The 21,676-nt window shown below is 42.1% G+C and overlaps 1 protein-coding gene across 4 annotated transcripts in view; it reads right to left on the bottom strand.

The window, feature by feature from the left end:
• HIVEP1 (HIVEP zinc finger 1) overlaps positions 1–21,676 on the bottom strand; it is a 257,685-nt gene that overhangs the window by 177,475 nt on the left and 58,534 nt on the right. Inside the window, exons 1-2 of one of the 4 annotated variants that reach the window (XM_077492202.1) lie at positions 17,404–17,524; positions 16,178–16,322 (exon numbers count right to left, since the gene is read on the bottom strand). The exons of 1 other annotated variant lie outside the window; for it this stretch is intronic. In XM_077492202.1, the coding sequence (XP_077348328.1) occupies positions 16,178–16,217 (40 nt within the window). In that variant the 5' untranslated portion in view covers positions 16,218–16,322; positions 17,404–17,524. Of the gene's footprint in view, positions 1–16,177; positions 16,323–16,594; positions 16,818–17,403; positions 17,525–21,676 lie in introns of those variants that run through there. 2 more of the 4 variants (XM_077492201.1, XM_077492200.1) reach the window with 2 other exon arrangements.

The raw sequence follows: 21,676 nt of genomic DNA, 5'->3' as shown, positions 1-21,676 counted from the left end.
TAGCACGTTCTCAATTTTCCCGATGGAAAAACTTTCTATCGGTAATTCCGATCGTGTGTATGCAATTCCAACACGCCAAAAATCACGCATGCTCAGATTCAACTACGAGACAGAAGCTATTGGCTACTGGCTATTGAACTTCCTTTTTCTGGTCATGTCGTACGTGTTGTACGTCACCGCGTTATAAATGATCAGAATTTGATGTGACCGTGTGTAGACAAGACTGCTTGAGCCGAATTCCGTCGGGAAAACCATCAGAGCTTTTTCCGACGAGAATTCCAATCGTGTGTGCGCGGCATAAGGGGCAAATTTTTTACTATGGGACAGTGAAAGTAATATTTACAGTAGCGATTTGCTCTTTTTGTAGTATAAAGGGCTAATTTTCGTTTTTTTTTTAACCCCATTATGTTAGTGGCCGATTACTCGATTATGAAAATAGTAATCGATTATTTTCATAATCGATTAGTTGCCGATTAATCGATTAGTTGTTTCGGCCCTAAATACAATAATAAAAAAACGGCATAATTAACACTTACATTGTTACTAAACCCAGGACCCTGCATTCACTATATCTCATCTCCCACAGTACACAGAACATGGAAATGCAATTATTTTAGTAAATATAAACTGCTAAATACCTTTTCTCATCAGCAGTATATAGCAGTCTTGTGACTTTATCAGTGTCTGGTTAAAGCTTGTAAAATAAGTTTTTATTCTCTCTGACTGTCCTATGAGGCTGCAGGACCCGACCCCCTGTCTGGACAATGCTGATCACATGCACCCTCCCAAAAAAACAACAATTCTTGAGCAATACATACCAAACTGAGCATGTGCAGAGGGACTCTAAGGCTCTGTACTATCAGGAGATGGATTGGGGACAGTAAAAGAAGGGGAGGATCAGAGGAGTCAGGATCAAACAGCCTTTTTACACAATGCAGATGATTCGCCCCTTAGGTTCCACAAGTAGTATAACAAGAATAACAAGTATAACTAGAAAGCTTTACTACGTATACAGACTGATTTTACTGTTGTGGGTTTAGTAACACTTTAATGTAGGACTTCTCATTTTAGCAGTCTAGAATGAAAGCTCTTTGGAATAGTTGAATATAATCACAAGATCAAAAGCAGTGCTTTTATAGGTAGGCACATTTATTCAACTGCAGGCTAGGTAATCATCTGTCCAAAAAATAAACACAGTATGCAGACCACTATCGGGAACTGCAGTTTCCACAGGGGATACACAGAGATGAAACAAATCTTCCTACATAAGTTGTACGGAGGACGGGTCAGGGTTTTTTTTCGTGCGGGGGTGGCTTTTTTGCTGCCCCCCACCCCCACAAAGTGCCGCCCTAGGCCTTGTCAGCCTAGGCCAAGACACAGCACTGGGGCAGATGTGAATGTACAATATAAATGTAAAGCACTGTGTAAATTGAGGGAGCTATAGTATAGCTATAGTACTTGTAATAAATAAAGTGAATAGTCTGTCTAGGGCCCTACTTGGTCTTAAATTGGTTGTAAAAGCTAAAGGTTGTTTTTACCTTAAGGCATTTCCTGCATTAGGGTAAAAAAAAAAAACTCCCATCATCAGCTCCTCCCAGCCCCCACCCCAAATACTTACCTGAGTCTTAGGTCGATCCACAGCTGCTCTCTCCCCTCACAGGACTCAGAGGCAGCATCCTTTTGGATTGTCAATCAAATCCTGTGAGGAGTGGGCAGGGCCTAGATGTGCTGTGTGTGTGTCAATAGAAGCGCACAGCCCAGCTTAAGATTGAGTTTGCACAAATGCCCCTATAGCAAACAGCATGCTATGGGGCACCCGGTTAGGGGGAGGAGTCAAGAGCACCAGCAGGGGGTTCTAGAAGAGGAAGATCAGGGCGGCTCTCTGCAAAACCATCTTTATTGTATTAAGAATAAAAAAAAAAAAACTGTACAATCACTTTAATTCAGCTGTTGCTTTGTTTGCAGCACATTGGCACTGGGTTCAGGTGCCACTCGGTCCCCATGTACACAATGTATAGGTTATCCAAATACATGAACATTCATATGACCTACTGAGAATATTTTAGGAATATTTCTAAGCACTTTCTAAAATGTATCCATGGTTGAAATGTAAAATCATATTCATTCCCCCATTGAATTTATATTATTTCCAGCCTACTCCTATTAATCTGATTTATCATGATTTTGTAAACTTACTGAAGATCCTCACACATTTACATCCTTGAATTCTGTGAGATGTATTCACTATGTCCTGTGAGTAGGCAATGCTGTGTCACACATTTCACAGAGCCTGCCTTCTGAACTACAGATGTGCTGAGAGGAGGAGTTTCAGGAGGTGGGGTCGGTAGCTTGAAGGCAGCAAGGTACCATGGGATATGTAGTCCTTAGAAATTGAAAGTAAACAGCAGAGGAGAAGCTGGAAAGCATGCAGGGAATCCAGGAAGGTGTGGAATGAGATGACCTATAGTCTGGCAGCACTCAACATGAAAGGAGATTTTTCAACTAAGCTTGTATTGGATTGTCAAAATAACTATTGTTTGTATTGCAATGCTGATGTTATCAATTAAAAGTGTACAGTGGTGTGAAAAAGTGTTTGCCCCCTTCCTCATTTCCTGTTCCTTTGCATGTTTGTCACACTTAAGTGTTTCGGAACATCAAACCAATTTAAACAATAGTCAAGGACAACACAAGTAAACACAAAATGCAATTTGTAAATGAAGGTGTTTATTATTAAAGGTGAAAAAAAATCCAAACCATCATGGCCCTGTGTGAAAAAGTGATTGCCCCCTAAACCTAATAACTGGTTGGGCCACCCTTAGCAGCAACAACTGCAACCAAGCGTTTGCGATAACGTGCAATGAGGCTTTTACAGCGTCCTGGAGGAATTTTGGCCCACTCATCTTTGCAGAATTGTCCTAATTCAGTTACATTAGAGGGTTTTCGAGCATGAACGGCCTTTTTAAGGTCATACCACAACATCTCAATAGGATTCAGGTCAGGACTTTGGCTAGGCCACTCCAAAGTCTTCATTTTGTTTTTCTTCAGCCATTCGGTGGTGGACTTGCTGGTGTGTTTAGGATCATTGTCCTGCTGCAGAACCCAAGTTCGTTTCAGCTTGAGTACACGAACAGATGGTCGGACATTCTCCTTCAGGATCTCTTGGTAGACAGCAGAATTCATAGTTCCTTTTATCACGGCAAGTCTTCCAGGTCCTGAAGCAGCAAAACAGCCCCAGACCATCACACTACCACCACCATATTTTACTGTTGGTATAATGTTCTTTTTATGAAATGCAGTGTTCCTTCTACGCCAGATATACTTGGACACACACCTTCCAAAGAGTTCCACTTTTGTCTCATCGGTCCACAGAATGTTGTCCCAAAAGTCTTGGGGATCATCAAGATGTGTTGTGGAGAAATTGAGACGAGCTTTGATGTTCTTTTTGCTCAGCAGTGGTTTTCTCCTTGGAACTCTGCCATGCAGGCCATTTTTGCCCAGTCTTTTCCTGATGGTGGAGGCATGAACACTGACCTTAACTGAGGCAAGTGAGGCCTGCAGTTCCTTGGACGTTGTTGTGGGGTCTTTTGTGACCTCTTGGATGAGTCGGCGCTGCGCTCTTGGGGTCATTTTGGGCGGCCGGCCACTCCTGGGAAGGTTCACCACTGTTCCATGTCTTCGCCATTTGTGGATAATGGCTCTCACTGTGGTTCGCTGGATTCCCAAAGCTTTGGAAATGGCTTTATAACCCTTTCCAGACTGACAGATCTCAATTACTTTCTTTCTCAATTGTTCCTGAATTTCTTTGGGTCTCGGCATGATGTGTAGCTTTTAAGGATCTTCTGGTGGACCTTACTGTGTCAAGCAGCTCCTATTTAAGTAATGCCTTGATTGTGAACAGGTGTGGCAATAATCAGGCCTGGGTGTGGCTAGAGAAATTGAACTCAGGTGTGGACAACCACAGTTATAGTATGTTTTAACAAGGGGGGCAATCACTTTTTCACACAGGGCCATGATGGTTTGGATTTTTTTTCACCTTTAATAATAAACACCTTCATTTACAAATTGCATTTTGTGTTTACTTGTGTTGTCCTTGACTATTGTTTAAATTGGTTTGATGTTCCGAAACACTTAAGTGTGACAAACATGCAAAGGAACAGGAAATGAGGAAGGGGGCAAACACTTTTTCACACCACTGTATACTGTCACTATAGAACTTTTTTTATATAATTCAGTTTTTCCTTGTAAATAGAATACTCTTTTTCATCCCTTGTTGCATTCCATTTCTGTGGATTTCCTGCAACCTCTTTGCAACTACTTCATGTCTACATGCATGCACTCCAGAGATAGCTGCATGACATTTCTCAGGACAGGTTTGCTAATGGTGAAAACGCAGGACACAATTAAAAGCTAGGGACCAGGCATTGTCACGCCAATAGAAAGTTATGGTGCACTAATTACACATCTGTAGTAATAATTAAGGTGCTGATATTTCTTTAACCTCTTGCTGACCGCCTCATGCAGGAGTACAGCTGTAGAGCAGCTCTCCTGTGTTGGATCTAGTACATGAGCCGGCACTTCCGGGTAGGGGGCACACCGGCTATGCTGTGATCAGTCACAGCACAAGCCGATCAGTGGGGGCCAACCAATGATTGGCCGCCGGCATCCGTTGATCGATGAGGAGGAACACAAGACAGAGCTCTGTCAATGCAAACAATCCAGAGCTCTGTCCTGTCAGGAGGGATGCAAAGCAAAGAATAAAAACCGGCACATCCCTTAGTGAAAGCAACTCACATTACACATAAACACTGGTTAAGTACACATTTAAGCCTTTGATTATCCTAGATGTTTAACCCCTTCCCAGCCAGTGTCATTAGTACAGTGACAGTGCATATATTTAGCACTGATCACTGTATTAGTGTAACTGGTTCCCACGAAGTGTCAGTTAGCATCAGTGTCAGATTGCCTACCATTCTATTTCAGTCCTGCTACAAGCCGCGGATCTCTGCCATTACTGGTATTAAAAAAACAAATAAATAAAACTTCCAGTGTAATATATATATATATATATATATATATATATATATATATATATATATATATATATATATATATATACACCGGTATATATATATATATATACACACACACACACACACACACATATATATATACATACACACACACACACACACACACACACACACACACACACACACACACACACACCATAGTTTGTACACACTATAACATTTGTGTAAGCCAATCACTATAACACTTATTGGGATTTTTTTTTCACCAAAAATATGTAGCAGAATATATATTGGCCTAAATTTATGAAGAATTTTTTTTTTAACTGTGGATATGGTTTATATCAGAAAGTAAAAAAAAAATTGTTTTTTCAAAATTTTCAGTGTTTTTATATTTATAGCACAAATAAAAATAAAAATAAAACTCAGTGGTGATCATATACCATCAAAAGAAAGCTCTATTTGAGGGGGAGAAAAAAATTATATAAATTTAATTTATGTATAGCGACCGTGCAATTGTCAGTTAAAGTAACGCAGTGCCAAAAATCTTCCGGGTGTCAAGTGGTTAAAGCAACCCTGTCAAGTTCCACAATAATTCAGACAAAAGGTCCTGTAATAGTAGGGCTTTACATTTACCTCTTCAGCGCCTGGTGTCCCTTTCCTTCCCTCTGTTCCAGCGATGAAGCCTCTGTTTTACTCTATGGTAGTGATGGTGAACCTTGGTACCCCAGATGTTTTGGAACAACATTTCCCATGATGTTCATGCACTCTGCAGTGTAGATGAGCATCATGGGAAATGTAGTTCCAAAACATCTGGGGTGCCAGGGTTCGCCATCACTGCTCTATGGCATTCAAATTTCTGTAAGTATGGGATGCTTGTGTCCCTGCCCCATACTGTGGTTCTTCCCTACGCGATGCCTATGTCACAGAAATATAGGTCGCTGCAGACAGGAGAATAAAAGCTCTTTTATTGCAGGACCTATCATCATGATTCCTTTTTAACCTGACAGGACTGCTTTAAACAGACAAGTGATAAGATTCAGTGAGCTTCTAATGCTCTCCAGTAAACATGGCAAGTGTTCCATGGCCAGAAAACGGATCCGGTGTACCCTAATCTGGGTTCTGAGTAATCCCACACGGAACACAAAAAACCTCTATAGAGGGTCAGTAGGAGGAAATTAGGAGTGCGTTGTGTAACTTCCTCTCTCTGCCTCCTGCATCACCAATCACATACAAAATTTTCAAAGCAAGCTTGAATCTGATTGGTGCCTAAGATATACATCTTATTACTATCATTTTTTTTTATTACATCAGACATTGCAAAATGCAGTGCAAAAATGCCTTGTGTTACAGTCACCTGCCCTTAGATGTCCAATGGGCTCATGTTCAAATCCCAAAAAGTAAAAAAGGTTACCAGCACCCAGGACAATAATAGCTCTTTAATTTATGCATGATGAGACATCGGCTGATCATTTTTTTTTTTTTAAACTCTGCTATTCAGCATATAGCGGGAATGTTTCATGCTTTCTTAACCACTTGCTTACTGGGCACTTAAACCCCCCTCCTGTCTAGACCAATTTTCAGCTTTCAGCGCTGATGCATTTTGAATGACAATTGCACGGGCATACAACACTGTATCCAAATTAAATTTTTATAATTTTTTTGATCACCTCTGTGGTTTTTATTTTTTGTTAAAAACATTTAAAAAGACTATATTTAAAAAAAAAATGATATTTAATTATATTTTGTTATAAAATTTTGCAAACAGGTCATTTTTCTCCTTTATTGATGTACACTGATGAGGTGGCACTGATGGGCACCTATAAGTGGCAGTGAAAGGCACTGATGGGTGGCAGTGATGGGCACTGATCAGCACTGGTTGGTTACACTGATAGGCAGCACTTCTAGGTGGAACTGATTGGCACTGAAAGATGGCACTTGTGGGCATTGATAGGTGGCACTGGTAGGTGGCACTGGCAGGGAGTACTGGTAGCACAGATGAGGCAGAATTGCCTCTTCCTCTTCAGGACTGATGTCCCTTGCACATAAGCTGGTGATCTGCTTTTTTTTTTTTCTCCTCACACTGTCAGCGTGAGGAGGGAAAAAAATGAAAAGATTACCAAGCTTTTGTTTACATCATGTGATCAGCTGTCATTGGCTGACAGCTGATCACGTGGTAAGGGGCCGAACCCCTTACACGTCTCAGTGATTCGGTGATCATGGGGCACGTGCAAAGGGGAGGCCATCATATGATGGCCTCCCGGAAATTTCAAGTCCACTCTGTGGCCCGTCATTCGGCTATAGCGCGGACGTCAAGAGGTTAAAGAGGAACTGCATTCTGCTCACATAATTAGTAATAAAAACATCTTTGCCATTCTGAAGCTTCCCTCCAACCACTTTACATTTATTTTTTATATACTGTGATTCTGTACTTGCCAGATTCGCTGCAGAACTCTCCCTCCACTGAGTCTGGCTGCAGCCATTTTAACTGTGGGAAGCTGAAGCTGCTCAACAGTCATATAAAAGGAATGGATTCTGGAGCTCCAAATAATGTGATGCCCTTGGCAAAATAGTATAGTAGTAGCTATAATAGCAGGTCCTTTTAGATCAATGCTATGGTCTAATGTTCTTGTAAAAAGGAGGCAGCCAGTCTCAGAGGGTGTCCAGTGCCTCTGAACAAGTGATAAAGCAGAGAGGGGGGGAGGGGCCAACTAAATAAATCCTACTGGTTTCAGTGTATCTGTGTAAGGTTATTTGTAAATGTACATCTTACACAGATACACTGAAACCAGTAGGATTTATTTAGTGGGCCCCCCCCCCCCCTCACTCTGCTTTCTCAGCTGAAGCTGCTTCTCGTTCACTTCCTGGATTTACACAGAGGCACACCTCCAGCTCTGCAGCTCTCATTGGCCCTCTTATAACTCACCCCCCCTTCCTGAGAGAGAGAGAGAGAGAGAGAGAGAGAGAGAGAGAGAGAGAGAGAGAGAGAGAGAGAGAGAGAGAGAGAGAGAGAGAGAGAGAGAGAGAGAGAGAGAGAGAGAGAGAGAGAGAGAGAGATGTCATAAGCCTAGGCTTTTTTTTACCAAACAAGAAATAGGAAGTGGGCTGTTTAAGGTATTTACTGGCAGAAAAAAATGTTTTATTATCCAAAGTTAAAACAACAAGGGCAGAAGATTTAATAGATGGAACGATGAAAAAATGACTAAGGGCTCTTTCACACTGGGCGGATCCGTGATGATCCGCCCCGTGGACATCCGCTTGCTCAGCAGGGATCGCTCTATCGATCCCCACTGAGTAGGAAGATGACAGGTCCGTCTCTGCACACTGTGCGGGGACGGACCTGTCAGAGCGCCGCTCTCCCCTATGGGAGATCAGATGATGACGGACCACAAAAGCATACATCCAAATCAACAAAGGAATGGCTTCACCAAAAGAAGATTAAAGTTTTGGAATGATCTGAAAAAGGGGCTGTGCACAGGAGATGCCCTCGCAATCTGACAGATTTGGAGTGTTTTTGCAAGAGTGGGAAAATATTGCCAAGTCAAGATGTACCATGCTGATAGACTCATACCCAAAAAGATGGAGTACTGTAATACAATCGAAAGGTGCTTCAACAAAGTATTCGTTTAAGGGTGTGCACACTTATGCAACCATGTCATTTTATTTTTTTATTTTTACTTCCCTCCACCTAAAAGATTTCAGTTTTTTGTTCAACTGAGTTGTACAGTTTATAGGTCACATTAAGGGTGGAAAAAGTTCCAAAATGTTTTATCGTCTCATTTCTTTACATCACAGAAACCTAACATTTTAGCAGGGGTGTGTAGACTTTTTATATCCACTGTAAATGTGTATTTAGCTTTCGCTTTACTTCCCGTTACAAAGACACCATAGGAAATAAAGGCAAATCTCTTCTTAAAAAGTTATTACCAGAATAATTTTAGTTAGAGATATGCTTTAAAACATTCGTATTTTCTGTTTTGTCCCTGATTTGGAGCAATCCCATCTCAAAAAGTCCGTTGTCACCTGTTCCGATCCTCAGATGGATGGAAAAGTAGGTTTTTCCTCCATCACACTTTTTCGGATCTTGGCGGGTCAGACGTCAGTGGACATGTCACCGCTGACATCCAACACTCCATAGACTTCTATGGAGCATCAGTTCAGGTCCGCCTAAAAAACTGACCGGTGGACCTGAACGGATCGGTCATGTGAAAGATGCCTAAAGTTCTTTTGAGAGCACAGAGTATCAGTTCAAACGAACAAATCCAACAGTTTAAATAGAACCCACAAATCTTCTCCTTTCTTGTATAGAATTGAATAGTTTGTAGTTCCTATGACAAGACTTGGGGTTACAAGCCAAAGGTGGAGCTTTATCCTGAAAGGAGTGGAGCCACAGTTATGCAGGTTGATTTTGAGGGGGATTGGGAGGGGGGGGGGGGTGCTCCTTTCCAGTAGGGATGTCATATAGGGAGGGTTTAGGTATGATGTGATTGCAGCTTGACTTTAGCTGGCAATAGATGGGTAGAATTTTGAACGAAAATTCTTAGCAATAGAACGTTCTAAGAAAGTTTGCATTTTTCTGATCTATAGCGGGTCAAATCGATGTTCATTTTCAACCAAAGTGACAGTAAAATTAGAAGGAGAATGGAACATTTTTCTTGAATGAACACGTTTCTAAAAGTGTATGAGGTTTTCATTTAGTAAAGTTCATTTATTCCAACATCAAATGCTAGAAGCAAACAAAATCTTTCGAATAACATTTGAATGTTCTGAGAATTTTTCATATACATTTTCCTAGAACACTTACTAAGCATTTTCATTCAAAATTCTACACATCTATGGTCATCCTTTGACTGGGTTATTTCCTTTCTTATGAAGACATTGTAGGAGGGATGGGTCCGTCATCAGGAAGGTTCCCATTGGGTGACATAGCAAGTTTGCATCAGTATAGTGTAGGGTCTGTATGTCAGTGTATTACATGTCATTTCCTGGTGCAGTTCCCCGATCAGGTCTAGTGGTATGTTGATTGCCGATTGGTCCTTTTTGTTCCCCAATGTCATGTTGTGATTGGTTGTGGGCTCTATTTAAACAGTTGTTTTTTTTTTTTATTTGGGTTGAAACGTTGTGCTTAAAAAGAAAAAAAAAAAAAGAGAAGATGTAGAAAGTTTAAAATATTGCTGATATAAACTGAAAAGCGGAGCGGTTATCTGATAATTCTTAAATAAACCCTATTTTTGTATGCAGATGCAGTTTTTTTTCTTTATATTTGGCTATTTTCCCTTTACACATCTCAAGTTCTACTTTGCAACTATAACTTTATTGCACCTTTAAACACAAGGCTTTATATAAAGTAATCACTAAATAACACCAAAACTCAATTATTGTTACTAGGCTTTTACACCAAAGCTCAAAATTATCATGAATGAAAAAAATAAAATATTATTACATACACATATATACCGTATTTATCGGCGAATAACACGCACCCCAAGTTTAGTAGGGAATTTAAAAGAAAAAAAACTTTTAGGAGGGAAGTTTAAGGAAAAAAAACTTACATTTAAATGCCCATCAATGCAGCCTTATCAGTGTCATTTGCAGCCTTGCATTGCAGCCTTATCAGTCATTTGCAGCCTTGCCAGTCAATTGCAGCCTCGTTAGCGTGTTTGCTGTTTAAAAATGGCGCCGCCGAGATACAGAGAGGATGTCCTTTGTATCTCGGCGGCGCTCAGTAGTTCTCGGCCGTTCTCGGCGGCCTTTGGGTATTTTCGGCCGCAATCGGCCGTTATCGCCCATTTTCAGCCGTTCTTGGCCATAAATAGCCGAGAACGGCCGAAGATAGCTGAAAATACCCGGAAGCCACAGAGAGCGGCAGAAGGGTATAGAAACAGCGGGGGATCGGCGTATAACATGCACCCCCGATTTCCCCCTGACTTTAGGGGGGGAAAAGTGCGTGTTATACGCCAATAAATACGGTATATATATATACACACACACACACACACACACACACACACACACACAGTGCCTTGAAAAAGTATTCATACCCCTTGAAAAATGTTCCACCTTTTATTACGTTACACCAAAATAATTTATTTTATTGGGATTATATGCGATAGATCAACATTAAAGTGGCACATAGTTATGAAGTGGAAGATAAATGATAAATGGTTTTCAACCTTTTTTTTTATAAATACATATGTGAAAAGTGTGGAGTACATTTGTATTCAGCCCCCCTGAGTCAATACTTTGTAGAACCACCTTTCACTGCAATTACAGCTGAAAGTCTTTTTGGGGATGTCTCTACCAGCTTTGCACATCTAGAGAGTGACATTTTTGCCCATTCTTCTTTGCAAAATAGCTCAAGCTCTGTCAGATTGGATGGAGAGCATCTGTGAACAGCAACTTTCAAGTCTTGCAACAGATTCTCAATTGGATTTAAGTCTGGACTTTGACTGGGCCATTCTAACACATGAATATCCTTTGATCTAAACCATTCCATTGTAGCTCTGGTTGTATGTTTACGATTGTTATCCTGCTGGAAGGTTTTTCTTCTTATGCCGCGTACACACGACCAGACTTTCCGGCAGAAAAGGTCAGATGAAATCATTTCATCGGATATTCCGATCGTGTGTGGGCTTCAGCGGACATTTTTTCAAAAAGTCTGACGGACCTAGAAATAGAACATGTTTTAAATTGGGAAAACTGTTTGTCTGTATGCTATTCCGATGGACCAAATACGACGCAAGGGCAGCTATTGGCTACTGGCTATTGAACTTCCTTTTCTAGTCCCATCGTACGTCTTCACATTCAAAACGAACAGACTTTGATGTGATCGTGTGTAGGCAAGTGCGTTCGGTCGGAACCCTGCCGGAAACTCTGTTGGAAAGACCGTTAAAGTTTATTTTCCCATCAACTCTGACCAGCTTCCCTGTCCCTGCTGAAGCAAAGCATCCCCACAACATGATGCTACCACCACCACATTTCACGGTGGGGATGGTGTGTTCAGGGTGATGTGCAGTGTTAGTTTTCTAGCACACATAGCGTTTTGCTTTTAGGCCAAAAAGTTTAATTTTGGTCTCATCTGACCAGAGCACCTTCTTCCAGATGTTTGCAGTGTCCCCAACACTGCTTCTCCCGAACTGCAAACGGCACTTCCTATGGCCTTCTTTCAACAATGGCTTTCTTCTTGCCACTCTTCCATAAAGGCCAGATTTGTAGAGTGCAGGACTAAAAGTTGTCCTGTGGACAGATTCTCCCACCTGAGCTGTGGATCTGCAGTTTCTCCAGGGTTACCATGGGCCTCTTGGCTGCTTCTCTGATCAATGCTTTCCTTGCCAGCCTGTCAGTTTATGTGGATGGCCATGTCTTGGTATGTTTGCAGTTGTGAAATACGCTTTCCATTTTCGGATGATGGATTGAACAGTGCTCTGTGATAAGTTCAAAGCTTGGGATATTTTTTGTAACCTAACCCTCCTTTAAAAAGGAGAAGTCCAGACTGAGCTTTTTAGGCTGGGCTTCTTCTCTGGGTCACAGGAGTGCAATTTGTTTTGCACTCCCGTGACATTTTCAGCAGTCTGAAGTCCGCTTTTCACTGCCATCAGTCAAGGCAGCTCATCATCCCGACTTCCAAGTCTGGATCCATCAGCTGCTTTGACTGATGGCAGTCTCAGCGAGTCTCAGCTCCAATGAGTGTGGAGGAGCAGGCCGGAGAGAAGCTGACTGACAGGCAGCAGCTCTCCTCTCGGGGATCTGTGAGAACTGAGCCATCAGCGCAGTTCGTGGCTCGGTTCTCAGTGCAGAAACGGAGGGGGACAGCTGCAGTATCGGTCGAATGCTGCATCCACATAGGTAAGCATGAGTCTTTAAATAAAAAATAAATTAAAAAAGCATACTTCTCTTTTAAACTTCTCCATGACTTTATCCCTGACCTGTCTGGTGTATTCCTTGGCCTTCATGATGCGGTTTGTTCACTAAGGCTCTCTAACAAACCTATGAGGGCTTCACAGAACAGCTGCATTTATACTAAGACACAATTACACACAGGTGGACTCTATTTACTAAATAGGTGACTTATGAAGGCAATTGCTTCCACTAGATTTTAGATAGCAGTATCAGAGAAAAGGGGGCTGAATACAAATGCATGCCACATTTTGTAGATACTCATTTGTAAAAAAATAAAATTAAAACCATTTATTATTTTCCTTCCTCTTCACAATTATGTGCCACTTTGTGTTGGTCTATCACATAAAATGCATTTACATTTTTGGTTGTAACATGACAAAATTTCAAGGGGTATGAATACTTTTTCAAGGCACTGTATATACCTCCACACTCTAGCTAGAGTTTCTTTGGATTTGATATGTTAGAGTACAACTTACAAATAGCTGTATAGGCATGCAAGGGCCTACCTGAACACTATTCAGATTACACCAATCAGCAATAACATTATAACCATTAATATTAAGTCGGTTCATACTTTGCTGCCAAAACAGCCCTGACCCATCGAGGCATCAACTCCACTAGACCTCCAAAGTTATGCTGTGGTATCCGGGGACAAGCTGTCACATCCTTTAAGCCTCCTCCAGCTTGCCTTCTTCCCATAATGCATCCTAGTTCCATCTCCTCCCCAGTGGCGCACACATGCGGCCAGTCATCCACATGATGTAAAAAAAAAATGTAATTACAAAAAGTGATTCATCAGACCAGGCCACCTTCTTCCATTACTCTGTGGTCCAGTTCTGATGCTCAAATGCCCATTGTAGGCGATTTTGGCTGTGGACACGGATCAGCAAGGGCACCCTGTCCAGGCTGCGGTTACGCAGTCCCATATGCAACAAAATGAGATGCACTGTGTGCTCGGACACCTTTCTATCAGAACCGGCAATAACTTTTTCAGCAATTTAAGCTACAGTAGCTCTTCTATTAGATCAGACTACACAGGTCAGCCTTTGCTCCCTCCATGAACCAATGAGCCCTGGTCGCCCATGACCCTATCACTGGTTTGCAAATTTTCCTTCCTTGGACCCCTTTTTGTAGGTGGTGACCACTGCAGACTGGGGACATCCCATAAGAGCTGCAGTTTTGGAGTTGCTCTTGATTTTTTCTGCTTTGAACACATCAACTTCAGGGACAAAATGTTCACTTGCTGCCCAATATATCCCACCCAATTTCAGGTACCATTGGCATGAGATAATCAATGTTAATCACGTTACCTTTCAATGGCCATAATGTTATGGCTGATTGATGCACATCCAGTTATCAAGCCATTACCAGTTCGAATCTAGTGTAGAAGCTTGATGGACAGTTACCTACTTTTCTGGCCTAAGCAAACCATGCATAGACTAAATAAAACACATCCAATGACAGTTATTTAGACACTGATGATTGGCACTGTGCACCAGAAATCAATTACACTTTCAATTTCACAACTTTGACATGGCAGACAACAGTAAAGCTGGTTACACATTATACAATTTTCTCGTTCAATCTCCTTTAGATTTACCTAGATTTCAACTATGAGGTGCAAGGGCCTGCATAATTGCATACAAATTGAAAGTGTTTAGGTTTGACCTCATATTATATTATTTTGGTAAACCTACAAGAAAATTGTAGAATGTGGAGCCAGCTTAAATAACAACTGCAACATTATAAAAACACAAAATCATACATTATGTTTTTTAGCTGTACCAAAATAGCTTTCAAACTAGTGTTATCCTGAACCTTTCAAATGAGTGTCTCTTTATTTGAGAAGTTGTTGTATAGCAGCAACTATGGGAAGCCAGTAGGTCAGTTTAAAAAAAATATGTTATTGTGAAAACTGTGATTTTTAGAAATGTGTGACAGGCAAACACTTTCTCAAGGTCATAGCTGACACACAGATAAAACTGTATACAGGCAAGCAGAAACTTCCTAAACCTGCTACACCCCCAACACTAACCTTGTAGAAAATCTGGAATGAATACATACATATGCTATATATATATATATATATATATATATTTATATTTATTATATACATATACACACACACACACACACACACACACACACATATACATACATGTACATACATACATATAATACAAGGCCTTTGTGGTCTACATTGGCAAGGGTTGGCGGAGATGCACAGCACCACTTGTTGGCTATAATATCAGCAAAAGATAGCACAAAGAATGCATACTGTTAGGTAATGCTTACAGCATACATAATGATACCCTATATATTCCTGTTTCATTGTGTCTCTGCACTACTTGTTACAGTTTTGTGTAATGTATTCGAGTGATTACCTTTACAAAATTATTAATGACAAGGCAGGCAGAAAGTGTTTTGACTGTTTGAGTTACTACAAAATGATAAAATGTCCCAGCTGTGTATAAATAGAACATATGCGGGGAATGGCTAATTGATACACATTAATAGTCACTTAATAAGAGGACATTGCTATCCAGATATAAAATCCACAATATTTTACAGCAATGGGAAACACACCATGTGGAAGGCACTAGGATTTGAAACAATGCCAGCTGTCATTCCTTTTAACACAACAATGACTAACATGACTGGTTCTATACCTGGAACATTCCACCAATGTTTATTGAAGATGAAGTTGTGGCATTAAAAGCTTGACATTAGCAGGGTGACCCCCTGCCCCGCATTGACCTTATTAACAATCCTTTCGTTTTGTGAATGAGGCCTATAACACAGTTGCACTACTGGCTGCATTGCATGTGGGCCCTTTCAGCTGGGATTTTTTCTAACTTCTATAAATGAATATTGATATTCATGTTTAAGCAACACAAATGTTGTGCTCTTAAAACTTGCTGTTGACTGCAAGTTAACACATTCCAGCAATAGGGGCACCTAATACGTCTTGAGATGGCAAAGACAAAGGATACTCAACATTAACCCTCTGGGGGTCATTTTAGACTTGACCATCTTCAGCTTCCGAAAGCTGCAAGTACTTGAAATGAAATGAGAAAGGATCGGCCTCTTTCAATACTCTATTCAGGACAAGATTCTAAACAACACACAATGACATACTGCAGAAGACTCCCCCCTCCCATTCGCCAGAACTGCCACCTTTACAAGGTAAACAGCTGGATGGATCCCTCCAAAACAAGCACACAATCAGAACAGAGAAACCATTTGCTAACCTTTCAGATTTCTGGGATGGATCTGTTTTGTCCGAGGCATGATCCTCCTCCTCCTGGAGCCTGGTTTTCCTTCTCAAAAATGGAGAGCAGTGCTCGCAGAGAGAAGCCTCCATATACCCGCCAAGTGCATCAGTTAATCCAGCAGCTGAACAAGGGAAGGAAAAAAACAACATGAGGGAAGATAGGACTAAAGGAGGAAGCCTGGATGCACTGGCCTGGGACTACACTCCCCTCCCACACCCCCTGAAATATACAGCACTGCATCTGATTAGTAAAAAATAATACAGAATGGAAAGTCGTAGAGCAGTGCTAGGGGAAAAAAAAAAGAAAACATTTTTAAATAAAATGGAAAGGGGCTCTAAAGAATGCTAGATCAGCCTTTACACATACATAAACACACACACATAGGACACACACCTCCTTCAGGGCATTGCAAAACAAAACAGCATCATCCTGCACATGAAGATCTCGCTGGCTGCTCGCCTCTGGATCATTCATGGTTTTATGAATCACATGCGATGTGCACAGCCCACCAATGTGCCTGCTTTACAAATCGGGATGCCTTGTCGTCCTATTGCAACACTGCAAGCAAGTATACTGGGGAGGGAAAGAGAGAGGGAGGGAGAAGAGAGGAGAGAGAGAGAGAGAGAGAGAGAGAGAGAGAGAGAGAGAGAGAGAGAGAGAGAGAGAGAGGAGAGAGAGAGAGAGAGAGAGAGAGAGAGAGAGAGAGAGAGAGAGAGAGAGAGAGAGAGAGAGAGAGAGAGAGAGAGAGAGAGAGAGAGAGAGAGAGAGAGAGAGAGAGAGAGAGAGGAGGAGGGAAGGGGGTAGGGAGACAAGGGGTGACAGAAGAGAGATAACACTTGCTAGCCTGTGAATGAAAGCTCCCATGCAGCTACTGAAAAGGCATCCTATGTATAAAGCGCACAGAGAAGAGATCCTTCCAGCAACACAGGAATTATTGGTGCTAAAGGGGAGGGAGACAATTAGATCATCATTACCACACTGAAATGTGACTTTCACGGTTCCTGGCTTTTTCATTTATTATGCTGTCCAATTGGGGTTTTACATTTTTTTGTTTAGTTTTTTTTCCAGTAACCGAACTTCAGTATTAAAACGATGAGTCTTGTTATGACATGATGGATGGTGCAGGAAGGTCTTATAAAAGCAGAAAAATATAGACATCAGACAAGAAAAGCAGGCAGTAGGCAGACAAGGAGATATCCTACCTATTCCAGAAACAAGCAAAGATTTCGATTTTGCACATCACATATCATTGAACAGGAGTTTAGAGTATACAGGTATTACATAAGGGGTACGCCAGGGGTTAACAACGCCCCATCTCTCTACTGAAGGATGGGCATGTTAGAGCTGAGGAAAGGCAGGGTGCCATGAGTGCAGTCTGGCAGCATGAAGGGGGGGGGGAGAAGGGGGATATGGGTGGAAAGGGGGGGGGAGGGAGAAGGGGGATATGGGTGGAAAGGGGGGGAGAAGGGTGGAAAGGGGGGGAAGGGTGGAAAGGGGGGGAAGGGTGGAAAGGGGGGGAGAAGGGTGGAAAGGGGGGGGAGAAGGGTGGAAGGGGGGGGAGAAGGGTGGAAGGGGGGGTCCTTTTAGAATGCTGTGGATGGCTTAACCGGGACTGCGATCGAGCAGATCCTATGCACTTGACTGTTGGAAAACAACAAGAGGTGATACAGGATGTCTGAATAATGTGCAGCAAAAGGGGGAAGGAACTAGCAGAGTGAAAAAAATATGAATGAAACTGGGAGGAGGAGCTTGGGGAAACCCCTATGCAACATAGAGCGCCTTACAGGAACCCAAGAGGATTAGAGCTGTGGGGAGAGACTCTCGCTACATGCTGCAAGCCAGGGCCTCTTGGTCATACAAACACTGGAGATGTTAACTCTTGCAGACAAAACGAAGGAAGCAACACGCAAAGCCTCCCACTTCCCTCTGCAGATTACACAGAGGTTTAGGCTGATGAAGCCACACAGTGAGGATATGTATAAAGTGATGCTTGTGCTCAGAGTTTTGTCTAATGTACAAAAGGGGAAAACAAGGAACCTTTTATTTGGATGCAGCATCTGTTTATTGCAAAACAATGTATCAAAACAAAAAACAATGTTATAAAATACCCGGCTTGTTTTTTCAATAAATCAGATTAGCATAGATTAAATAGCACAGTGCCATGATTCTAGATTGTTATTCCAAGGTTTCTAAACATTAAGCCCTGGTTCACATTGATGTGATTTGACATGTCAAATTGGCGGCAATTGCTGGCAATGGCACCGTCCTAATCAGTGCGCCGCTGCATTTGCGGCACCGTAGTGATTTCAAAAAGTCGCTTCTGTACTTTTGCGATTTCGGGCTGCGATTTACATTGACATCTGTGCAGAGGTCTCTAAAAATCGCAGCCGAAATCAGGACTGACATGCGGGAGTGAAATCGTGCGATTTCAGCTGAACCGTACGGCTTTATTCCTGCAGCTCAGTGTGAACCCGGGCTTAGGGCCAGTTCACAACGCAAACATGCACTCCGGATACGTTCCAAGTCACAGTTCACACCACACGCAATTCCAGTGCATTTTTGATACAAATTTGCCAGGTTCCAGTACAGTTCTGTGCAGGAAAAAAATGCAGTACGCTCTACTTTTCTTTCTGCGCCAGAAACTGAGAAACTGACTGCACTGGTGTGAACTAGAGCCACTGGAAAACACTGCGCATGCATTTTTGGTGCAGAAAAAAAAAAAAGAGCATGGAACTGCATCTGGTGTGAACTAGAGCCTTGGAATACATGTAAAATACTACGCATGCACTTTTAGTGCAGAAAAAAAGCTCATGGAACTGCATCTGGTGTGAACGAGCACTTAAAGCGGGATTCCACCCTAAAGTGGAACCTCCGCTGATCGGATCCCTCCCCCCCTCCAATGTCACAATTGACACCTTTCAGGGGGGAGGGGGGTGGAGATACCTGTCAAAGACAGGTATTTTCACCCACTTCCGGGCATAGACTCCCGTGGGAGTCTATGCCATTTCCTGCCCTGCCGCGCTGTCTGCTGGGACACACTCGGGTCCCAGTGACAGCGCAGAGATTTCCTATTGCGCGGCGCGGCTCGCGCATGCGCACTAGGGAACCGGGAAGTGAAGCCGATTCGCTTCACTTCCTGATTCCCTCACCTAGAATGGTGGCGACAGCAGCAGAGAGCCGAGCGATCGATCGGCCTCGGCTGCCGGCATCGCTAGAACCCGGGACAGGTGAGTGTCCATTTATTAAAAGTCAGCAGCTGTAGTATTTATAGCTGCTGGCTTTTAATATTTTTTTTTGGGTGGAATCCCTCTTTAATGCAATGCATTAAAAAACACAAGTGCAAACACAACGTGAACAAGACCGAATAATCAACAATCAAGGGCACTAACGCTACAGATCTCTGGCATCCCACCACATTATGCATATCTCCCAAGAGTCCCTTATTTGGAGCCAAATCCCTCGGTCCCTCTTTAAGGCTCCATTTACACCATTACTCCATTTACACCATGGCGTTTCGGATCGCGGATGGAATTGCCGCAATTCTGAATCACCGCAAAATGCGGGACGCACTCGCAATCCCTGTTACTTTCAATGGCCCCCCAATTGTGGTTCAATTTTGCTGCAATTGTCCCAGCCAACGTATCGCGGTAAAATCGCACAAACAGAATCGCAGGACTCCTTGGACAACATGCACACGCAATTCTGTTTGCGCCAATTTACTGCGATTCGTCAAGCGACAATCATGGCAAAATTGCGCCGCGATTTGGGTGTCATTGAACGTAATGGGGATCACAAGCACGCCCCGCATTTTGCAGTGATTTGGAAACATGGGTGCAACTGTTGCGATTCTGCCCACAATCCGGAAAGCTATGGTGTGAATAAAGCCTAGCGTTGGCTGCTAGTGCCATTTCTGCATGTTCGTGCACACGTTTAAAAAATAATTTTCGGCCTGAAGATTACATAAAACCCCCAAACATTATATATTTTCTAAAAACAGGCACCCTAGAAAATATAATAGTGAGTTTCATTTTATGTCACACAATATTACCGCAAAGGCAAAATTTCAGTAAAAAACGTACTAAAGTGAATTTTAGGGCAAACAAACGCAAGAAACTACAAGGTTGCACCAAGTAAATAGATACCGAACATGTCAAACCCTAAAATGAGTGTGCGCCTGTGGAATGGTGACAAGCTTCCGTACCCTATATTTTCTATAGGTGATGCTTCAAAAGCACCCTATAGGTCATCAGTCTAGTGTTACGGAAGAGGTCTTGTGCTAGAATCATTGCTCTCACGATAATGTGCGTGGTGATATGCAACATTGTGTTGTGATCAACATTTTCACATGTAGATACCCCCTCAAATGGGCGGGGGATTTTTATGTGCTTGGGTGTAACAATTTTTTTGCAAAAAAAAAAACATTTTTTTTTTTGCTTAACTTTTTTTTTCCATCACATAAAGGGACAAAAAAAAAAAAAAAAGTATTTTTAAGTGAAGGGTGCTCCTTAATGAGACTGTCTCTTCTGGGCTCCACTGAATTTTTTGCAATGCATACTGTATTGCAATACATCCCCTGCCAGCTATGCTAGTCGGGGACACAGAGGCTGAACCGGGCATGCAATGTCCTGAATACATGGCAGGGAGGGGAGGGGGGTACTTCTACCAGGGGTGTGTGGAGGCAATCCACCTGACAGGTAGAAGTCTCCCTTTTAGTTTTACATGCAATCCAGGTGGCTGCAGCCACCAGATTATGTGTGAAACCCCCCCATTGTTATTATGTTATATGGACCTGGAAGCGAAAGGGTTAAAAGGCACATTTAGACCGTTGTATTCCAAACACAACAAAACAACAGAATTTACATTAATCACTTGATCTACAGAAGGTTTTAGCCCCTTCATGAAGAGAGCATTTTTTGCCATTTAGCACTGCGCTACTTTAACTGGCAATTGCTCGGTCATGCAACGCTGTACCCAAATTAATTATTTTTTTTTCCCCACACAAATAGAGCTTTCTTTTGGTGGTATTTGATATGACATAGAACCCAATATTTTTTTACTTTCTGCTACAAAACATATCCAAAAAAATCTTCATAAATTTAGACCAAAAATGTATTCGGCTACATGTCTTTGGTTTAAAAAATCCTAATAAGTGTATCCTGAAGTGGAAGTAAACTTCCATCACTACGATTTATCTATCTATAGGTAAGCCTATAAAAAGGCTTATGCCGTGTACACAAGACTGGACTTTCCGGCAGACTAGATCCGACGGTCTTCCCTACTGACTTTTCCGCGGAGTTCCGACGGACTTCCGAATGAAACGGACTTGCCGGACCAAGTCTGTTCTAAAGTCTGTTCGTTTTGAACGTAATGACGTAAGACAGGACTAAAAAAAAGGAAGTTCCATAGCCAGTAGCCAATAGCTTCCCTTGCGTCGTATTTGGTCCGTCGGACCAGCATACAGACAAACGGTTTTCC

This window comes from Lithobates pipiens, unplaced genomic scaffold (genome assembly GCF_037356315.1).
Source record: "Lithobates pipiens isolate NorthernLeopardFrog02 unplaced genomic scaffold, aLitPip1_a1.2 Scaffold_19, whole genome shotgun sequence".
In the NCBI taxonomy this organism is placed as follows: Eukaryota; Metazoa; Chordata; class Amphibia; order Anura; family Ranidae; genus Lithobates; species Lithobates pipiens.
The sequence above is the reverse complement of the archived record's forward strand: the minus strand, read 5'-3'. Positions and strand labels throughout refer to the sequence as shown.